General features: G+C 46.8%; 1 protein-coding gene across 2 annotated transcripts in view; it reads left to right on the top strand.

Annotated features, from left to right (window-relative positions):
• Positions 1–14,595, top strand: part of COL5A1 (collagen type V alpha 1 chain) — a 136,163-nt gene that overhangs the window by 36,039 nt on the left and 85,529 nt on the right. For both annotated transcript variants that reach the window (XM_027887149.1, XM_027887148.1), the window contains exons 3-4: positions 105–318; positions 907–1,069. In XM_027887149.1, the coding sequence (XP_027742950.1) occupies positions 105–318; positions 907–1,069 (377 nt within the window). The remainder of the gene's footprint in view (positions 1–104; positions 319–906; positions 1,070–14,595) is intronic.

Genomic DNA, 14,595 nt, shown 5'->3' with positions numbered 1-14,595 from the left:
AGAGAAACCAGAGGTCTTCCCATGGGTTATGAGACAGCAGGACTGTTTCTGTAGGGGTTCATTTTCAAGGAAACCTGACTAACCTCTTTGCTTTTCCACTCCAGCTTCCCCATTCCCAGAGGACTTCTCCATTCTAACCACTGTAAAAGCGAAGAAAGGAGGTCAGTCCTTCTTGATCTCAATTTACAATGAGCAAGGGATCCAGCAAATTGGTGTGGAGTTGGGTAGATCTCCTGTATTCCTGTATGAAGACCATACAGGAAAGCCAGGCCCAGAAGACTATCCTCTCTTTAGAGGCATTAACCTTGCAGATGGCAAGTAAGTGAAATTTTGTGCACAAAGGAAAAACAGTTCATTGTTTATATCAATACCAGCATGTTGAACGTTGTGTAAAATAGGAGTCATGCCTATGTAAATGTATATACACACCTCTGACTGCTGCCAAATGTCCCAGTGTGTAATTTTGGCCTTTGGTGAATAAATATTACATATATAAGAAGTGTGAATGACTAGCCAGTGCCACAGTCTGACACTGATGGAGGCAGGAACTTTTGCTGCAAAGGGCCTTAAGAAATCAAGTTTGTCTTGCAAAATCCCCACTGAGACCTTTTCAGGGCATAAGGAGGGTGGAAAATGGGGATAACCATGGAGTCATTGTGTGGTTTTTATCTCTGCCTCTTGCTGAAGCCAGAACTGGCTTTCTCTTACCTGTTTTGGAGGGATGAAAAGTGAATGGCCTCTCCTCAGTCAGCCTTTGTATTTCAAATGAAATCTTTAGCTGCCCAAGGAGAATTTCCAGGAATTTCAGGACGTCCCTTTATGAAAATTCATTGTTACACAATCATTAGTTTGTTCCAGAAAGCCCAAGGTTCCTGTTTAACACATCTGTGGGCTGTGTTCTTGTAGGTGGCACAGAGTAGCTCTCAGCGTGCAGAAGAAAAATGTCACCTTGATTTTGGACTGTAAAAAGAAGATAACCAAGTTCCTGGACAGAAGCGACCATCCCATCATTGACGTCAATGGCATCATCGTGTTTGGAACGAGGATATTGGATGAGGAAGTCTTTGAGGTGAGTCGTGGCAAGGAGCAGCTCTGGGTTGTACCACAGAGGTGATGAGCTGGGTTCTGGATGTTGAGATATTTACAGCTCAGTTTTGCAGCTTGCATTGGGTTTTCACAAGGCAGAACAGTGTTGTACGTAATTTTTATTTTAAGTTTTTATTTTGGCTGAGTAAACGCCGCTCGTAGTAACGGTTAAATTGTGAGCCAGATGACCTGGTGGAGTGAGCCCCTCTGGTTATATGCCTTTGCTGGAATTCTAGATCATCTCTGCCCTGGGATTTTGTAGCTCTTGGCACGTGTAACATGGGAAGGGCTCACCAGGTTTTCATTCATCCCTGTTAAGATTTAGATAGAGCTGCAGTGGCAGTAAACGAAGGCTCAGGAAAGCAGCTCCCCTGCAAGTCACAGTTCACTCTGAGGCTGTAGGAATTTGCTCTTTTTTTCCATGCATTGGCCATGGATTCTTGGTTTCTTGCACCATGACAAAAGGGGACTCTCCTTGACAGCTTGTTTGGCAGCCCTGTCACCTCCCACACAGCGACTGCTTTCGAAACCCTGATGGGTGGAAAGTTCCCATGAGCTCCTCTGATTTAAGCAAAGAGATAGAGGATTATTTATAGACAAGGTACATATGGTAGAAGTTTTTCCCATAGTTCAGCAACTAGTTTAATGTATGCATTTCTCTGGCACTCTCAACTTCTGCGCTCTGCTGCACTTCTGAGACCTCCATGCGGATGAGATTCTTGTTCCTGATCTTTCTTGCAAGCTAAAACTGTTCCCTGAAATCAACTCCAGTGCAGTGGAGTGTAAACCAAGAGCCACTGATCTCTATCTCCTTACTTTTTTGAATTTATGTGGGGAAAGAGCTGTATCTCCTGGGCCTCCCCCCCAGCCCAGCAAGGGGATGGGGAGAGTATCTCCTATCCATGGATAATTAGAGCCATAGCAAACCCAGCTCTTGTCTGCATTTTGCTGTCACTTGGAAGGAAATTTCCAGCCTGTTTTAATATTACCAACATCTGGGAGCTGGGCTGCTGTAAACAGAGCAAGAATGCGTGGACTGAGCAGCTCTTCCCAAATCCCAGTTACAGAGTTAGAGCTGAATCTCTGAACGGTATTAAATTAAGGGACTTTCCCTGGGAAGTTTAACAATTAAAATGGAAAATATAAGCTGGGTTTAATGGGCACTGGGGCGTCTTTCACAAGCACTGGACGTTCTGTCAGATATTTCAGCAGCTGCACAGGGTGCTGTGCTCTGAGGGGAGCTGTTACATAAAGTGCTGAGCTCTTGTGGGGAGAGCTGATGGATCCAGGGATCTGTTAGATCCACTTAAAGTTCTTGGAATGGCATCCAGAGCGGATGAGAAACCTGCTCTTCAGACTCCCTTCATGTTGTAAAGTAGAACCTTTTCCATAAATGCCTCTGAAGCTTGAGGTGCTCCCAGGGGGCTTTTAGGGCTCACCTGGATTTAGGACAAACTGATTCCTCTGCCAAGATGGGAACATGTGTTTATAGGTGGCAGTGCTGTCCCAGCTCCTCTCTTAGACCTTTCTATGGAGTTGATCATGGCTCCCAATGCTGGAAAGGTCTTATTTCAGGGTATAAACTCAGAGGGGCTGTGAAACCTGCTCAGCCTTGGGAGGTGGGATAGAATGGAGTGTTTCTTCCACTGGAGCTGTTCCCTGGTCTGGGTATGAGGTGCAGCTACAAGATTTGCAGGCATTTACTGAGAACTGCATAATCAGAAAATACTTTTCTCCTCTGTCTTATATGTACTGATATTATACAACTTGTACATAAAACCCTCTCTAGTCCTGGTATTTATCCTCCTTTTTTTGTCACCCTCATCACACCCTACTCAAGATACCAGCAGCTTTAAACCCAGTGTAATAGGTTTTCTGAAGGCAGTGGACTATAACCTAATTTCCTTCATATCTCAGCAACTTCATTTCCTTTGGCTCCTCCTTTCTTCTTTCTGCAAGACTAAGCAGAAACTGTACAGGGAAAACTGTGGCTCAAGACAATGGAAAATGGGTGTAAACTGGTAAATTTATGTATTGCTGGAAAGCTGATAACTTCTGGAATTCGTGCAGAACGATGGGATGAAGCTGCTGCTGTCCTGTAGGCAACTGCTCTGCAAACCTCAGCTAACAAGATGTTCCCCAGTGTTTTCTGCATCTATGGCTCTTATGTCTTTGTTGCTTTTGCTGGGAATTAAAATAACCCAGTTAGGTGGGAGTGGGGTGGAAAACAAAATTGTGGAGGCCCGGGATTGACTGTGTCTCAGCACAAGAGCTTTAACTAGTAGGAACTCATATTATTCTTGTCAGAACTGAAATCAAGTCAACCCCCAAACGCTTTTTGTTTTGAAAGTTGCAATTATTTAAGCTCCAGGTCCGCCTGGGGTTGTGAGGGGAGCAGCACAACCGAGTGGCGGGCTGGGAACTTCCTCGCTCCTGCTCTGCTGCAGAAAAAAAAGCCTGGCAGGAAAGGTTGGAAGGAGTTTCAAAATATTTCTCCAGCACAACATTCTTCCAGTGGAAAAATGACTTCCTCTCATTAAAATTCAATTAGCTGGGAGGCTGTGTGGATCTCTGTCCGGCCGGGGGGGAGCACTGGGGAGGTTTGAAAAGGGGCCAAGCCCGGAGCCCAGGTTGTACAAGTTAAGTTTTGTGCTGAGTCGTCGTTCAAAACGGGAGTTTACAAATGTCAGGACAGTGGTGTCCTGCCTCAAGCTGGGAGTGAGGGGATGCTCTTGTGAGACAGCAAAGGGGTTTTTTTTTGCAGTGGGAGAGGGAAGGAGAAAAGAAATAGCCCGTGGTGTGGGATAAACACTTTCCCCCTGCTTGCAGGCTGCAGTGAGAGGTGTTCCCGTGGCTACAGCAGCACTGGGAGGGAGTCAGAAGACACGTGAATGTCCCTCAGCTTTAGAGGGATGAACTGCTCCTTTTGATGTGCTTTTTGAAAAGTATAAATTACAAACCAAGTCCTAGCACGGTCCTGGTGTGGGAATAGAGGGAGGCTGAAGCTTGGGAAAGTCCCTTTCCCAGAAAGCAAAGCATCTTCTGCCTGAAACCCAGGGAGAGTTTCCAAAACATCCCAGTGATGTGACGGCCCCATTTCTGCCTCTCCTCAGGATCTGCCTGTTCAGTACCTGGGCTCTATTGGAGGAGTCACCTTTCTGTGCAGGATCCCAGCAGTTCTTGTGTGGATAACAAACTGGAAGTGTTGATCCTTTCCTTGGCCAAGATGCTCTGCTGGAGGAGCAGTTCAGCTGGCTCTGGGCTAAGGTTGCTCTGGTTTAGCAGGTGTGGGTTGAAACCAAGTTCAGATCCTGGATTAGGTGAGTTGCTGGGACTGTGATTCAGTCCTAGAAGTGGCTGTGTCACAGCAAGGACCAGAAAAAATCCCATAACCCACAGATGGAGGATCTTTATGCATAGGAATTGCTGCACAATAGCTGTGGCAGGTAAATTTTACATTTCTGGCCTGGATTAGGTGAATTTAACCCCTTTGTGATGGTGTTTGGAAGCATCTCATGTAAGAAGTTTGATTTCTGCAGCAGTGAGTGGCCCAGACTTGTTTTACTGCTCAGTGTTACTCTCGACCAGCATTTCAGTGATGGGCTGGTGATCAAAATGAAGTTTGCTCAGACCTTGCTATGTCATATTTCTGCTGGATATCCCATTTTGTCTTCTGATCTGCCAGGAGGAGGCTATTGTGTGCTGACAAAAGTACTGCACAGCCCCTGGCTCCAGAGCTACAGCTGGCATCACTAAATTGTGCTGGGGGCTTTGGTAAAAAAAGAGTAGGTTTTGGCAATGGTGCTGATGACACCCCAGTAACAAGTGAGTACATTTGATGCAAATTATCCTTGGTTCACCCATTTAAAATTTTGTAGGACTGTCCCACAAGGTAACTGGTAACTCTGGAAATAGCTTTGGTTTGCAGTAGTGTCTGGAGTAGATGAAATGAGTTTCCTGTAAGTGGAAGAGCTCGGTGCATGAGTACATTGCTTTCTAAAGTTTATGTCCTTCTCTCTTGGCTCCTCTAGAGAGACAAGAGGAGCTTATTTTGTCCAGCTGAGCACCATAACCGTGTCTGATTGGCCTGGTTGGTGCTGTAAAACCAAGTGCTTTCCTCTGATCCTGCCAAACAAGGTGCAAAGGGAGAGGGTCTGGGACACCTGTGAACACTGTTCTGCCAAGGCTGCAAAACCACGAGGGGCTGGCGAAGTATTTGCTGTCCCTTGTGCCAGAGCCTGTCCTGAGATGAGCTGTGGCACACTGCGGGGGGGTGTTGGATGATGCCGAAAGGATTCTGCTTTTTATTTTCCTTCCTCCTTCGTGTTTGGTGGTTTTCTTGTTTGTTTTGGTTTGGGTTTTTTGTTTGCTTTTTGTTTTGTTTTGTTTTTTGTGGTTTTTTTTGTTCTTGTTGTTGTTTTTTGGGTTTTTTTTTTTGTGGGGGGTGGGTTTTTTGGGGTTCTTTTTTGATGACCACGAGTGAAATCAAGACATCAGAAATGGAGGGAAAAGCCATTTGTGCTGGGGAGAGCCAGAAAGGCCGGGCAGGGAGCCAGAGGAGCTCTTAGGGCTGTTGAGTGTTTCAAGGCACAACAAGACAAAGCAGAATAGAAGCATCAATGCACTCTCAGCAGAGACATCGGGGCCATTCAGGTGCTCTGTTGCTCTTGGGTTGAAATGCCAACTCTCTTTTCATCTTCTGCCTTGTTTACACTTAAAAAACAATTATCAGCGTGGTTGATAATCCCAGATTTCATTTCACTATCGTCAGGGCTTTCTCCTTCCCTTCCCATGCTCTTGGCTGTAGCGTTTTCATCTCTGCAAAGTGCTCTTATTCCTAAAGTTTCTGTAGGTTCTTTTTCTCAGACACCTCTGAGACTGCATCAACAGCTTTTGTTTTAGAGAAAGGTGTGGAAATGAAAATAGGTTCCTATACACACAGGTGCATTTTATGGTATTTTTTGTTAAAGATGGAGACATTTAGGAATCTCCTCTTAGAGGCAGATCTGCTGTTAAGATGTCAAACAGCTTCTGTCTACTATAGGAAGATACCTACTCCATCTACTCTCTCCCTGCCAGGAGGGGTGATGTGTTGCTGGTGCAATGAACTTGCAGAAAGCCAAATTGGTGGTAATTTAAGTCACAGACTTTCTCAGCTCACAGGGGGCAAACGTGGGAGCCTCAGGTCTGAATCCATGCCTGACTCACATCTAGACCTAATCCTGCCTGGGCCTGGCTCCCTTTGCTGTTCCTGTTGGCAGGAGGGTCTTGTGCAAACGTAAACAGCAGTGGGAAGGCATGGGGGAACAGTCATTTATTTATTCACAGGAGAAGCAAGAAGGTTCCCAATTCAGGAACAATTTCTTCAAGGAAAGGATGGTCAGGCATTGGAAGGGGTTGTCCAGGCAGGTGGTGGAGTCACTATCCAAGGAAGTGTTTAAGAAACAACTGGACGTGGCACTCAGGGCTCTGGTCTAGTTGACGAGGTGGGAGTTGGTCAAAGGTTGGACTTGATGATCTTGGAGGTCTTTTCACCCTAAAAGACCCCATGATCTTTAAACCAAAGGCTTCGGAACAGCTCCACTGAGCTCAGTGAGGCTTTTCATGAGCTCAGCACTGGACCCATCGTGCTCTGCAAGATCTGGGCTTAGCCCAGAGGGTAAGGGAGGAACTGGGCAAAGCTGAGGTTTATTAAGTTTTTAACCTTCAGAAAGCATTTTTAAAAATTCGGGGTTTTTTGCTAACCTGGATTTCTCTGTCGGGATGCAGCAGGGATACACGTTCCCGTTTGTTTTCCCTACCTTGGCAGACTGCTGAAAGAAGCTAATTTACAGTGCTGGCTGCCTGCTTTCCTGGCCCTGCCAAATCTGATTTCACCTCTTCTGCTGTGGAGTCTTTCAGGGAGTGCAAAGAGTCGATGTTTTACACCACCAGCATATAGCGTGGTGTGAGATGATGGAAAATAAAACGTCCTGAGCCAGCATTTAGGGTTCTTTATTGAAGATGTCTGTAGCTTTCCCCAGTCTCCTAATAATTCTCCATTTGCTTGCTGGTTTTCTCGTCATTTCTTCTGCTTTTGTTGGTTGTTTTTTTTGGGGTTTTCTTTTTTTTTTTTTTTTTTCAAAGGATCCTCTTTAAGCAAAAAAATGGTGCACTTGAGACATATGGATTAAATCACAGCCCTCTGCTCTTCCAGCAGAGCAAATCTGCCTAGAAAATGTCCGCAGTTATTGAAGATTATTCCTCTGGATGGGTTTGCAATTAATGGCGAGGGGTTTGTGCCAGAGTCCAGGCCGTGCAGTCAGTCTAATCAAAACCCAAACGTGATGTTTGGCCCCAGCTGGCGACGTCTCAGACACAGCATCGTCTTACACGGGTGCCCAGGGACGTCATCTGGTTTTATCAGCATGTCTGCATTGAGGGAGGGGCAGGACCTGCTCCAGAATAGGAATTGCAGAACAGCTTGTAAAAGTTCTGCTGTGCTTCAGGTGGTTTCATTTCAACCCTAAACTGGCACCGTTTTATCTGACCTGTAGCTGTCAGGTGCCAGCAAGGAAAAGTGAGAGCTGGGGTGGAAACATCAGCTGAATTGTTTGCATACACTTTGGTGAAACTCTTGTTTTTCATTTAGATTTGCTGGGTAATTGGGGTTTAGCCATCTGGCCTGCAGTCAAGCTTGGTGACTGGGTCAGGGTTGCCTGTAATGATGGAGCCTTATTAGTCATGATTACAGAATACACATATTTAATGTTTCTAACTTTTTTTTAATGTTTGGTTGGTTTGTTTGGTTGTGTTTTGGTTTTTTTCTTTTTTTTTTTTGTTAGTGGTAAATTCCATAAACTGTAAAAGAAACTAACTGCCTTGGCCTGTGTGGATAATTAGTGCAGTTTGCTGGTATCAAATGCCTCCAGGCCTCTGATAGCTTACAAAGCACTTTATTGTTCAAACAGATCATAAAAGTGCTTTTATCGATGTTTAGCAGTCATTCAGTCCATCATTTATCTTTTAATATCGCCAAGTTAAATGTCAGCTGAGGAAGCTGCAGCGTCTTACAGCTTCTTAGAGTTTGTCCAGAACTAAAGCCCAGTCCTTCCAGGAGGACCCTGCTCTGGTGGAAGGTGTCTCTACCCGTGGCATGGGGGTGGAATGAGATGAGCTTTAAGTTCCTTTCCAGCCCAAACCAGCCCAGATCGTGGGATTCCACGATCCCACTCAGGTTTTGCTGCTGTTGAGAGTTAACTTTGAGGCAGAGGGTGTCTCTTATCCCCTTATGGTCCTTATTTCCTCCTGACCTCACCTGAGGTGGTGACAGGGAAAGCTGTGGTTACCCAAAGCACTTCATATTCCCTGTATCCAGCAGAGGTAGATAAAAGGATTCTGCATGGAAGGAGATGGGGAGACAGCAGAATCCCAGGAAGCCTGGCAATGTGGAATAGCTGTGTGTGCTTGGCTGCCCACCCTGACCTCGGTGCTGGTGTGGATTGTCTGCCTAGAAAGGGAATTCAGTCCTTTTGATGTCATTGTAAGGGCTTTTTAATTGACGCTTTGCTCTGCATGGGAGAAAACATCCAACCAAGAGCAATTTCTGGTAGAGATGTCTCTCCTCACAGTTTTGTGAGCAAAACACGGTGAATGCTGAAGATATGGGGAACTTAACAGTCATGAAAATCCAGAATTAATGCTCTCTGTGAGTGGCTGGTGAAGGATGGGTCACAGCAGCTGTGATGTGCCCCAACTCTACCAAAGGGGAAAATCAACAGTTCTTTCTATTATTATGGTTCAAATAGACAGTTTGGAGCCTGCTGGTTGCTTTACCAGGGACCCCCTGCAGGCAAGTTGGTTTGGAGGAGTGTTTTCCATTTTGGAGGGCTTGGGCAATGACACTGAGGGAAAACCAGGGGGGAACTGCCAGATGGGAAGGGATGCTGAGCCCTGCTGATTTGGGCCATGGCATGGAGGGGTCAGGCAGGTTTTTTTCCCAACTTTCGCTGGCCTGGGGTACCTCCTGCAGAGCGGGGTAATCAGCTGAACATCCTAACGAGGAAAACTGAGTGAGCTCTGGAAGGCAAAGCTCATCCTTCAAAGCAATTTCCATCCACCACAGGGACTGTGGGGTTTGGGGAGCAGGGCTGTGTCTGGCTGTTCCTGACATTCACCTGGCAGAGCTCTGTGTTTAAGTGCTGGCAGGCAGAGGCCCAGGCAGGCTCGTTAGAGCTGATGGATGCTCTCGGGTGTAGGGTCATTACTCTTCCAGCTGATGGCTTCGTTTGTACTTCGCTTCCCCCCTGTCTTGGACAGAGGGAGGAAAGAGGAGGGGGCTCAGTTTCTTCCATGGAAACTCTGAGGAGCAGGAGGCTGATTGCTGAGCCCAGACAGGGTGATGTAATGCTGGAAACTCTCTCCTCTCTGGTGACATCATGCCAAGGTTTGCAGTGCTGCTGTGGATGGGGGTGTCTGAAGGGAGAAGGATGAGGCTTCAGGAGCAGAAAAGGCACCACAAAGGGACTTGGTGTGTCTTGGAAAGGCACTGAAGGGAGGGCAAAGGGAAGCATTTGGGAAAGATGACTCTCCTCAGCTTGAGCATGGAGGAAAAGCTAAATCCTTGTGCTCCTGGGGAGAAGTTTCCATCTGAATTTTATTGGCAGTGTGGCTGTTCAACATGGAAAAGAGCTTACTGAGAGCAGAGCATGATAGCATGTCCCCAGCCCAAATCAGGGCATGTTTCCCCTTCCCTGCTAATTTGGGATCCTTGTTCTATGTGGGAGGTGACTCACCAATTAGCCTTATTTGCATAAAAGTGAATTTCTGGAACAGAAGCCTGTGAATAGGGAAAAAATCCCCTTCTGTACACAAACAGCTTGATTGATTGGCATTGTTGCAGTGATAGGAATTAAAGGCTCATCTGAGCCAAACTCATGGGAGTGCGAGGAAGATGATGGTGAGCACCAAGCTGTGTAGAGCTGGTCATTCAGGGAGGTGGTTTTGTGTCATTGTTGACCTAGTGGTGCTCAAGCTTGATGTTTCTCTGAAATTTAGGTCTTTATTGCTGTTGTTTGCACAGTTTGCAGCCTGCACTTCTCTGAGCAAAGTTTTTATTCACACAACCTCTCCCTGCAGCAAGGGCAGCCTAAACCCAGCAGAGGAAAGACCATCCAAACCTAGAAACCTCTTAGCTGACTTTGTGCTCAACCCATTCCCTCGTCGCTTAGGTACGAACAAATGAAACACACGTTCCTCACACATGGTGAGGTCTTTCTATTTCTTTTTTTTTTTTCTTTTCTTTTTTTTTTTTTTTTTCCTTTTTTGAGGCAGTCTGGGCTGGCTGCCAAAACCCAAAGGAAAATCCTAACCCGCTCCAGACATCCCCAGTGTGCAGGTGTACTCCTCGCTCTGACAGAGCCGAGCGGGATCGCATGTGTATGTTCACCATAAATACATCACCCTGGGGATGGGAGCTGGAAGAGGGTATTCCTAATGAGTTGTGCAGAGGATTGGACGGGGCTGGTGTGTTTGTGTGGATGTGTGTTTTCTATTCCCTGCAAGAACACGGAAAAAAGTCTCCCAACCGTGGGCTCATTGTTCCGCACACGTAGCCACACGCTGGCTGGGGTTCAGGAGGTCAAACCTGCTTGAACAAACAGTGCTTTGGCCACTGAAGTGAAATGTGTGGGGAGATGAGAGAATTGGTGCTGAATATTACTTTTGTGCACTGTTCTCTGCTCTGGAATGTCTGCAAACATAGCAAGGTTTTCCTGAGGCTTTGATGCCTTGCATAAGCAAATTTATCTGTAAATTGTGTTTACCCTCTTCCAGCCCTGCTGCTCAGAGTAGTGAAAGCTGAGCTGTGATGCTCAGCTACCTCTGGCTGCATCCATTCCCGTTCTTCAATGGAAAAACGATATTTCTGGGCTGAACTTCACATCTGCTCCTCAGGCTGTAGGGTGTTCAAACCCAGCTCCCTTTCTCGGGATGAAAAGTTTGGGTAGTGCCAAATTAGCTTTGTGATGAAACTACACAGATTTTGTGCTTAAAAAAAAATCACAGAATATCCTGAGTCGGGAGGGGATCCACCAAAGGATCATCAAAGTCCAACTCCAAGGCAAGATTCGTTTTGAATGCTGCATTTGAGATGGCAGATGCTGCATGGAGGTTCTCTTGCAGGAATAAATAAAGCCCAATTAATTTTTCATGGACAATTAGCACTATTGAAACGTAATTGAAAAAAAACTGGAGTATGAAAACATCATCAAAGGGCACATTGTAGTTTCCTGGAGGAAGAGGGAGAAAGATGTATGGACGAGAGGTGTTGCACACTAGCTCAGCTTTCCATTTTCAGCTCTTTCCTGAGCAGCCAAATTTCCAGAAGTAGTGGGAATTAGCAATAGGAACCTGCACAAAAGCTCCTTCTCGGGTGGTCCCACCAGATGTGTCCTGCTCGGTGTTCCACGGCTTGGTGATTGTCGCCAGCCAAATGCAGGAAAATACTTTTCCAACCAAAATTTGGTGTTAAGTTAAATTCTGAGCGTGTCAGCAGATATCCCCACACCTAAGCATGTAATCCCACTTATATCCTGAGATAACTTTGGCAGCCAGGTCTATTTTCCCCCGAATTCCCTTTAATCCATGAAACCCGGATCCTGTGTTCACCTCCTGGGGCAGAAAACATTCCGAGCCGTGATGAAAAGCCTCTGTGCACACAAATGCCTTGATCCTGAGCCACCTCGGTGTGGAGGGCTGAGGAGGAAACCTCAGGGTGGATCTTGGGGTTGTGGCAGTCAGAGGGGGTGGAAATCCTGTCTGTGGGGCTGAGAAAGCGGCAGCTCCGCTTTCAGAATAATTTGGCTGTGAAAAGAAAATTGGAGTAAAAGCAAGTTTTTAGGTACCCCAGTGCTCAGAAGGGCCCCAGCTGCTGTGGGATAGGGGCAGGAAGCCCTGATGTGCTGCTAGAAGCAAAGAGCCACCCTTTGGCCAATGGAAGTGAGCCCAGAGAAGCTGTGGCTGCCCCTGGATCCCTGGAAGTGTCCAAGGCCGGGTTGGACAGAGCTTGGAGCAACCTGGGCTAGTGGAAGGTATCCCTGTCTGTGGGAGGGGGGTGGAACAGGATGAGCTTTAAGGTCCTTTCCAACCCAAGCCATTCTGTGATCTTTAGTGGGATTTCCTTCCCATCACCTCCTTTTCTGTACAAAGACCAGCTGCCCCTCAAGTCTCCTGTTCACCAGCTTCCCCAGACCCTCTTTTTTTATTTTTCATCCCCCATCTCCCTTGTAGCCAAGGATGGGAATGAAGCCCAGAGCTCTCTGGGTCAGTGGGAACAACACCTCCCCCAGGCAGACATGGTGACCCCATTTACACAGGGCTGGTTAAAAAATGAGCAACTGCCTCCACTCAGGCTCAGCGCAGCTCCAGCAGCGACTCAAGCCAAGAGCTCTGCTTTACTACATATTTTCCACTGTGAGAGAGTCCCCCTTACAATCCACTGGCATATCCGTCTTCATGTGGGCAGCACAGCCAGAAGGAGCTGATCTGGTTCCTAATTTTACACGTAGGAAAGGGGAATAAATCAATACGAAACCGGAGCCGGGAAACGGCGTCGTTTGGGGCGAGGGAGCGACGGCGCGATGTGCTGGGCCCGCGGCTCGTGGGGAGGGAGAATCGGGTTTTAAACTTATCCCTTCGTGGTTCACACATATGTCATCGAAAAGTAACTCCAGGAGGGAAAAAAGAGCCAGCCCTTTCGCTCGGTTATTAGGAGGATTATTTGATTTGGAGGGAGAGGGGGAACTTGGAACGGCGTGACGGTCCCTTGGTGACATCAGGAGGTGAGGTTGGATGGGGAGAAACGCAGCACTAAATGGAATGGCAAAGAAAATAGGGGATTTGAGTATGTGGTCAGGTCTGCATGACCACAAGGAGAAAAGGGAAGGCTGGGCGGCCTTTGGCAGCCTTGCAGCCTCTAATTTGGGATTACGTGGACTTTTCGGAGACTGAATATTCCCCTCCACTCTACATCGCCTCTCCAAGGAAAACTGCAATTTCCTTGTTTCTCCTGGAAAAGGTAGCCTGGATGACAGGGCACTGCCCAGAGCTGGTCCCTGGACTGTGGATGGGGACACCAGCCAGGTTGGGGGGCTGCTCATGCCTTGCTGCAGTGGGGGATGACCTTCAGGAGGTGGCATCTGGGACCCCGGGAGTGGTGGCAATGGTTGGACACAGCCAGGCTGTGCTGGGCTACCTGGTGCTCAGAGAGCAGTGGAGGACAAGGGGAAATGGGGCCTTGGGTTTCTTCCAGGGATTCCTAATGAATGCAGTGAGAAAAAGGGAGAAAATATGTTTTTTGAGCATGTCCTATGGAGCGCAGGGTATTGAGTGTGTGCTGCAGAAAGGCAGCGTTATTTGGAATACATGGGATGCAAAATGAGGGGATTATTTCAAAATTGCTTATGGGTTCATCTTCTCACTCTCTCAGCATTATTAACTGCTAGTTAAAGGGCTGGCAGAGCAGGACAGACAATGACATCCATTCATTTTGCCCCATTCATTTCTCAGAGGCCTGGGCTGGGCTTTTGTGGGATTTTTTTCTTTCCCTTTTTAATTTCCATGCTGGACACTGAAGGTCAGGCTGACCCTATCCCCCCTTTATGTAAATGCCTCCCACAGTGTGCATGCCATGAGTTAATGCAGCTTCCCAGAGGGTCTGAATGAGTTCTGTGGGATGCTGTCCATGGGTCTGAGCCTTGCTGGCACACAGGACACTGGGGATGGTTCTCAGGGACAGCACCACCGTGTCATGTTGTCCCATTGCCTTGTCCTCGCATGGAAAATTTATTTTCTTGACCATCTGAATTGCAAAATCCCATTTCCAGGTGCCTCCTGAGCCACCCTGCTTAAGCATATCCAGGGAAGCCAACTTTCTGAGCAAGTATAAAAAGAATTTTTTTGTGAATAGTCTAATTTGCCGCTTGTGAGGTTTCAGAAGCATAATCTGACTTGATGCTTCAATTAGGGAACAAAACCACACCGTGTGAACGTACCTGAGCCTAATCAGCTCCTATTGGAAAACAACTGGGAAGAACTGCTGGAAAAACTGCTGCTGGGAGGGGTTATTCACACTTGTGGTTTTGTGAATGCTCTGGAATAGGGAATTACTCAAAGAAAGGGCGAAAAGAAAAACCATGTTCAAATTCTGGAGAGATATCCGAGGGATAGATTTTGGGTTTTTGAGTAATCTGGTGCTCTGAAGTCGCTCTCAGCGGGTGGTATTAATATTGTAAACAGATGGTGGGTGCCTGAATTAGAAAAAAATACCTGTGAACTGGGTGGTACAAGTTCTGAGCAGATTTTAAAGCATTCCTTTCAAAGTTATCCTATAGATTTCCACTAAGCATTTACAATCTGGAGGGGTAGGAAAAAAAAAACCCCAGCTGTTTGATGACCACTCCATAAAGGTTTAGATGTAAAAGCAGTGACAACACAGCCCATGGTGATTGTGGGGCCTCTATTCTTAGGGCT

This window comes from Empidonax traillii, unplaced genomic scaffold (assembly GCF_003031625.1).
Source record: "Empidonax traillii isolate 1590-97213 ecotype Southwest subspecies unplaced genomic scaffold, ASM303162v1 scaffold204:size1584377, whole genome shotgun sequence".
Lineage (NCBI taxonomy): Eukaryota > Metazoa > Chordata > Aves > Passeriformes > Tyrannidae > Empidonax > Empidonax traillii.
Note: the sequence above shows the minus strand (reverse complement) of the source record. Positions and strands in the feature narration are given on the sequence as shown.